The 7,603-nt window shown below is 43.1% G+C and overlaps 1 protein-coding gene across 6 annotated transcripts in view; it reads right to left on the bottom strand.

The window, feature by feature from the left end:
- ST8SIA5 (ST8 alpha-N-acetyl-neuraminide alpha-2,8-sialyltransferase 5) overlaps window positions 1–7,603 on the bottom strand; it is a 69,410-nt gene that overhangs the window by 24,574 nt on the left and 37,233 nt on the right. For 4 of the 6 annotated variants that reach the window (XM_008640929.2, XM_017743699.1, XM_017743697.1 and 1 more), the window contains one exon: window positions 6,224–6,331. The exons of the other annotated variants lie outside the window; for them this stretch is intronic. In XM_008640929.2, coding sequence (XP_008639151.1) covers window positions 6,224–6,331 — 108 coding nt within the window. The remainder of the gene's footprint in view (window positions 1–6,223; window positions 6,332–7,603) is intronic. 6 annotated transcript variants of the gene reach the window in all.

The raw sequence follows: 7,603 nt of genomic DNA, 5'->3' as shown, positions 1-7,603 counted from the left end.
TGTTTGATGCTCTGAGACTAATTTAAACTTCATTAGGATTGTGGCACAAAACAATCACATTGCTGCTTGTGCTGTTTCTGCTGTTTGAGGGCCTGAGCTGACTTGTCTGAAACAGGATGGTGCTTGAAAGGCTGAACTGAGAGAGAAAGAGCTGTGAGCTCAACAGAGGAGACTGGAGAAGCAGCAGGCTTCTTTTACACAGCCTGATGAAACTATTTGATTGTCTCATCCTTGGGGACAATAAATGTTAAAAAAGGCAGTTCACATTCCTCTGATCTACCACGTGCTGATGACAATGTCACTGGTAGTAACTGGTTTAAATCCTGTAGATGCATTAGATGTCTAACTGATCATGAACTTCTAGTATGTGTCTGTAAGTGGGAACAAAATACACCACCATAAGCTGTGTCATATAAAAAAATTATAAACCAGAGAAAATGGTCATATATCTCTGTATACATTGTGAAGTAATAGCTCTTCTGAATTAATGCACCCAGTTCTGACATTTCATCTTTGGGGGTTTGAGACACTGGAGAGAGTTACAAAAGGACCTACAGAAATTATCTGGAGTCTAAAAATTATGAGAGGCGTGTGAAGCTTAATCTAAACATATGGTGACTGAGTAAGGAGATACTGCACCAGGAAGCAATTACCAGTGTCAGGAAGGTTTTCAATACAGTATAGCAAGGAAAAATAGTATTCAATGCCTGGAAGCTAAAGATAGAAATGGCATCTTTAGTTCAAGACTGGCTTTCTTTCTGGAAGAACCAGTGTAATTAAAATTCAGGATCTGGAATTCTTGTATAGGGACTCAAGTTTTCCAGAAGATTCTTGTAGCTGAGGTTAAAAGCTATTGATTCATGAACCCACTGATCACTCACTCAGGATCTTTTGATATGTTTGGTCTTACAGAGACGTAAGTTTTTCTGGGGTTTGATAATAGATGATGTTAAATATGTCCATCCATGAAGACAAGTACCAAGATATTCTGCCTGTCTTCCAAGTTAAAATTTTTGCTTTCAAAAAACCAAAAGTGGTTCCATGAAACAGCCCTAAATTCCTAAGTTCGATGTTTTACAGAGTGGGAGTGGCTTTTAAATTTCTCTCCTTTAAAGACTGTTCATGAACAGCCCACTGAACCTCCCACGAATAGTGGAAAGTGCACACATCTGTTGTGCCCCAGAGCTGGTCCTTTTCTGGATTCCTTTTTTGACCTGGTCCCGTGACTCCACAGACATCTCAACCGTCTGTGCAGTCAAGATGATGGCTGTGACACCCTGAGGATATATTTTTCATCACAACTGTGGAAGTTCCTGGCAAACTGGCACTGGCTGCTCACTGCCATTCTAATTATGATCCCCCATCTCCATGTCTCCACACACAGGTCACTTGGACCTGCTTGGTTCTGCCACTCATCACCACATTAGCAATGTGAATTGAACAAACATCCACTCCTGCCAATGCCACGTTGTTCCCTTCCAACCTGTCCACTGATCTGGGACATGAGCCTCTCCATGATTTCAGCCTAACACTCTACCCAACACAGCTCCGCTGTAGCAGTCGTGGGTGTAGCAGCAGGAGCTCCAGCAGAAACAGCCCTAAACGGCACAGCAAAGTCCAGGCTGCCTCCTGCTTTTCCCTGGAGATAAGCCCACTTTGCAGTCCATCAGCACACCACCCCCTGTGCTTCCCGGGTCCTCTCTTACACAGACTGATGCCCATCTTCATTTGGAGGTTTTCCCCCTGTGCAGTGTGTGAATGATTTATTGGAGACAACATTGAATTCTAGTTTTAGGGACGTGTTGGTGCTTCTTGTCTTTCACTGTATCAAAGCAAGACTGTCTCGTCTCAAGCAGCGGTGGACTATGTTTCAGGAAGCCCTATTTCCCCAATCTCATTTCAAAACTCTCTGATTTTTAATAAGCTGCTGTTTGGGTGTTTTAATCAAGCCCATTCCCATTCACTCTGACTGAAATAATCTGCTGATGTTGTTATCCATATGACCACCCACCCAGAAGGCACAGCAAAACTCATGACAACCCTTATATATCAATGACATCTCAAAACCTACGTTTTAGCTTATCATTGCAAGCAACTGCTTCTCTCTTTTTTTTTTTTTTCCTCTTGTGGTTCTTTAGATTTTAGGATCCTTGTATGAGGAACTCAGCAATGTGACTTAAGGAAAATCCCAAGCCCTTACGTTCACTCTTGTAAAATGTGTATTTGATAAATCCAATTGATTCTACTTTTTATTTTGTAGCCAGTGGGGACAAAGCTTCAGATTTGTCATACTAGAGAATTCAGTGTACAAATTGACAGGCCTTAAAGTATAATCTCCTCTCACCCATCAAAGGTTTCTGTGGTCTCACCACTAAAGCTCTACATTGAATCTTATCTTCAGCTCCAGTAGATTGAAGAGAACACCATAAACCAACTAATATAGCAGATAAGTCATTCTGTCATTAAGGCAGCTTCTTGCCAGTGAAAAATTATTTAAACATGACAACTCACAATCCCAGTAAGTTGCAAAACATGTTAAAAGGAGAGCAGAGGAGTCAGGGCTCTGGGAAGTGGTGGTATGTATCTCATAACCAGTATCAGCTAGAACCATTTACCTGATTCTCCACAAGGATGCGGTAAGGTTTAATAATGCTTAGCACAAAGTAAAATGCAAAAGGTAGTGTAATGGGTGATGCACAAGAATTGAAAACAAGCCAGTGTGTTCAACAACTGGTTGTCAGTGCATCTGAGTGGGTAGCCCTCCTTTGGTTAAAATCGCTATGGTTTTGGAGAGCTCCTGTGTTTCACTTTTACTTCTTGCTAGTATTCACAAATACTTTGCTACCTAGAAGGCCTTTAGCAACCTAATCTGAATCAAAATGAAGACTCTGGTACCAAAAAAGGCCCAGCAAATAGAGATCTGTCAAGTGTCTGCTCACAACAATATTATATGACATAAAGAGGATCCACACTCTTGGTGCACCACATACATGACATATGCTTTTATTTCCATGGACTGCTCCTACAGAGTCTGAAGAGCTGTCTTCAGCTCTGTGATGAAAAGCCTGGGTTAGCTGAGTTACCCCAGCATGGCAGAGCTGTCAGAGCAGGGCTCAGAGAGAGAAGTGTGTTTGACTTCAGACCTCAGCCATCAGGGAGCTGGAGCCCCTCTGCTCTGCAGCCAGCCTGGGACAGCTGGGGGTGTTCAGCTGCACAAGAGAAGGCTCCAGGGAGAGCTCAGAGCCCCTGGCAGGGCCTAAAGGGGCTCCAGGAGAGCTGCAGAGGGACTGGGGACAAGGCATGGAGGGACAGGACACAGGGAATGGCTTCCCACTGCCAGAGGGCAGGGATGGATGGGATATTGGGAAGGAATTGTTGTCTGTGAGGGTGGGCAGGCCCTGGCACAGGGTGCCCAGAGCAGCTGTGCTGGCAGTGTCCAAGGCCAGGCTGGACAGGGCTTGGAGCAGCCTGGGATAGTGGAAGGTGTCCCTGCCCGTGGCAGGGGGTGGGACTGGGTGAGTTTGAAGGTCCCTTCCAACCCAAACTATTCTGTGCTTCTATATAAGGTGTGAATCAGTGCAGAAATCAGATAACATGATAATCTTCATCTCTTTCTTACTTAATCATTTTCATGCAGTGTTTAATCTTCACTGTTCATTGGTTTTCGTATGGCCACTATTCTCATGAAGTCTGGCTGACTTGCAATTCTAATGCACTCATTCTTTCAGTGTGCTTTTGCTTTGGAAATCCTTCATTTTCATCTAAAAATTCACTCCTACAGGATGAGTTGTCAGTGTCTCTACACCCTGTATTAAGTTATGTAATTAAAAGATAAAGAGTAGTTATAGAATATGTTCAAATTGAAACCACATATGCATGAATAAACGTGTCTCTCTCTATATATAAATGGTACAGGTTAATGGAAATCATATTAATATCTACTTCAATTAATATCTTTAAACACCACACCTTTTACAAGAAGGTGATAGCACAGCAAACTGCAGAGCCACACAGTGAAAGGTATTCACTGTGCTTATGCTGACATATAATTAGTTTTGTGCACTTCAGACATGTCTCTGGAGTCCTGTAAATATATACAAATAAAATCAGTTCTGTGAAATGTAGTCTGCAAGTTTTCCATTCAGGGGAAAGAATTATTCATTAGAGGAAGACTTGTTTTCATTTTATATCAACAGCCTAAAGTTGAGTGTCAGATTAAGACTTTCAGGAGATATCTGGTGACAACACAGTTAGAAAGGTGATCAAAGGTAAACAATTTTGACACAGCTCTGCAGTAGTCACCACAGTTTCATCTCCACTCTTATACAGTACTTTTTTATTTTCCTGTATCCCTGAATTTCATACAGTAGACAAAAGTATAAATATTATCTCTAAACACTTAGGTGTGAAATATGTTTCAGGTAGACTTACCCCTGACTGAAAAGCTTTCAGCTCCACTGTCAGTAACACAGAATCACAGAGTGTCCTGAGTTGGAAGGGACACACAGGGATTATCAAAGTCCAGCTCCTGGCCTTGCACAGACACCCTGACAATCCCACCCTGTCCCTGAGGGCACTGTCCAAATGGTCATGGAGCTCTGGCAGCCTTGGGGCCGTGACCATTCCCTGGGGAGCCTGTTCCAGTGGAGACACGGCCATGTGAGGCTTTGAAATATGCACTTTTTTCATTGACATTATAACATTTTCAAGTTTGTATCTAAACTCTCGTTTTAGCTTGTGCAGTTTGTTTGTGTAAAAACCACTTGCACCTTGAACCTCTTTGTCTTTGAAGAGGCTGAAGAGACTGAGAGCAGCACTGTGGTTCAGCCCCTCATGACTGTGTCTTTTGTATTCAAGGGTTTTGGTTCCCAGTCCTGCAATCAATGATGGTCCAATTGCCTCTGTCAAAGCTGTCTAGAGGAGGAAATCCTCTATTGTTTATTTTCTCATGCCTTCAAGAAGATGTGTGTCTTTATGTCATGCTGAGTTCTTTTATATGCCAAGTGCCTAAACAGAAGACTTTGTAAATACAGACTATATATGCAGACACTGAAAAGGCACCAAGGGTAGAAGATAGATACACACATACATACACACGAGCCTTTCTTTTCCCTGCTCTAAATGAAAAACTGCACTGTAGGTTGGTTCCTCTTATAGAGAACCTCTACAAGACCAAGCAGCAGAGCAGTGGGCAGCACTCATACAGGATCACATTACACCAAGAGCCTGAACAGGAACTGCAGCATTGCTGTGACAGGATGATTTCTGGCAGGTTAGACTCTGCAACTTCTTCTTGCCTTTGAAGTGCTATCAGCTCCACAGCTGTAGCAGTGTACAGTTACAAAATGAAGATATTTAAAATAAAACGGGCAATTTACCCAGAGTTTTGTTTATACACAAGTATTAAGTGTAAGATTCTTTCAATTGTTTTTAGGGTTTTTTTTTAATTTTACAGTTCTTTCTAAGATTTCCCTGCTACTTATTGAACTTGATGCTATGCACGACTCAAGATTTTTAACCTCTGTAACTGATGTTTCAGGAAGAGAGCCCAAATATCCACCCTATACCCGTGTCTGGGTTTGTGCAGGTGGCCTGGGGTAACTGTGGAGCTCTTTAGGCACAACTGCTGTCACTTTTCTGAGTCTGGACATGACCCTGCAGACACCTGAGCCCATGCCAAACCAGTAAGTACAAAGAGTGCAGCAGCACATCAGCGTTTCTCATGTTGTCAAATAGTGTAAATAAAGGAAATACTCCAGTCTTATCTTGACAGAACATTTTTCCCCTGCTAGGCCCTGAAAAGAATTCAAGTTAAACTATGTTTTAGTGGAGTACATGTTTTGTTATAAAGACCAGATACCCCAGTGTGCTCTGTGTGCACCAATACTGTCATGTTGGGGCATTTTCTGCCAGAGTCCCATATTCCCATACTGCCACACCTTGACACATAACATTGGTAGGGAAATAGGAGAGGCCAGGACATAGAAGCCACCCTCTTGCAGACTGCATGTACATTTATGGCATATTCCAAAATGTTCCAAAGGCTTCCAAGGGGGAAAACAGCACAGTGCTTGGGCATCCCTGACATCCTGTGTGCCATGGGGAGCAGTGCCAAGCAGCCAAAGCACACTGCAAATGTCATTTTTCATACAGCCTGTGCTCACATCTGTGGTTCATACAAGGAGAGAGAGATCTCTACAGTCATTCCCTCGGGTGTTGGTACCTGGTGCCTGTGTCACTGCCACTCTTCACTGCTCCGTCATCCGTGAAATTAAAGGTGCCGGTCCAATTTGCCAATTCCTCTCCATTCTGCCAGCTAAACTGCAGCCCTCTAGCAAGAAAATGAGGCAGTTGATATTTGATATCATTCATTAAGTTAAGACTATCAGCATGAGTTCTCATGTCCTATTTCTTAACATACAAATGTGAGTATGACACATTCATCAAAAACAATTAAAAGATACCAAGAACTACAAGACATCACCTTACTAGGGTAAACAATTAATTTTTACTTCCCATAGACTCTGCAAGTCCTTGGATGAAAACAATACCAGGCTCCCCCTACAAATTTGAAGGCCAGTAATCATCTGTGCTCGTAAACAACGCACATGTGTGAGGAGGTAGAAATTTCATTCTCAAAAACACAAGAGCAAAAAGCTGGAGTCATGCAAAACCACAGGGCCAAAGAAGTAAAAGCTTCAAACTTCAGTTTTACATCTACAGTAGTTGTTAAATGCGCTGGGTCCTTCCTTTGATTTGTTGGCCATGCTAGCAAAGGATGTGTCATCTGATGACATCTCTAAGTCACAATATAGTGCTTCTTTTGCCTGTTTGGAAGGACAACTTTTTTTTTTAAGCCAGTGCATAAACACAGTCATCACAAGTCCCTGTTTTCCAAACTTTCATAAATTCATTCCAACCCCAATGTAGTTTCTTCTGGAAACTACACCAATAGCAGAGTAGAAATTTTAAAACCCTGGAGAAATTAAAAACGCTGGAGTCAAAACCCTTCCCTTATCTCAGAAGTCAACAAAAAAGTACCGTGCCGACTGTTATTTTTAAACTTCTCCTTTTTAATGCAATTTCATTATTTCAGAAGCCTGGCAAGCGGACATGTGAACATTTGGTGTTGCCAATACTGAGAGTTAACTTCTCAGTTGGGCATTATGGGGACAGCCAGGAAGCAATCTGCCAGCATGCTTTGTCCAAAAGAAAGGGCATCCAGGACCCCGATAGTTTTGCTGGTAACCAGGCTTATTACAAGGGCTGGTGAATCTCTCTGGCCACATCCATCCTCTAGTCTAACTAGCAGCAATTATTAGCACAGGAAATTAAGAAGGAACGACATGGGGTGTTAAAATATGCCCATGGGAATCTCATGAGGTTTAACAAGGTCAAGTGCTGGAGCTGCACCTGGGTCGAGGTGACTCCCGGGATCAATCCAGGATAGGGATGAGCAGCTGGAGCAGCCCTGGGAGAAGGACCTGGGGGTGCCGTGGGGGAGAGCTGGACCTGCCCTGCCCCTGAACCCCCCGTGCCCTGGGCTGATCCCCAGCATGGGCAGCAGGGGAGGGGGGGTTCTGCCCTTCTGACCCCGTGAGGG

This window comes from Corvus brachyrhynchos, unplaced genomic scaffold (genome assembly GCF_000691975.1).
Source record: "Corvus brachyrhynchos isolate BGI_N302 unplaced genomic scaffold, ASM69197v1 scaffold8, whole genome shotgun sequence".
NCBI classification, from domain to species: Eukaryota; Metazoa; Chordata; class Aves; order Passeriformes; family Corvidae; genus Corvus; species Corvus brachyrhynchos.
This window is presented reverse-complemented; position numbering and strand designations above follow the sequence as displayed.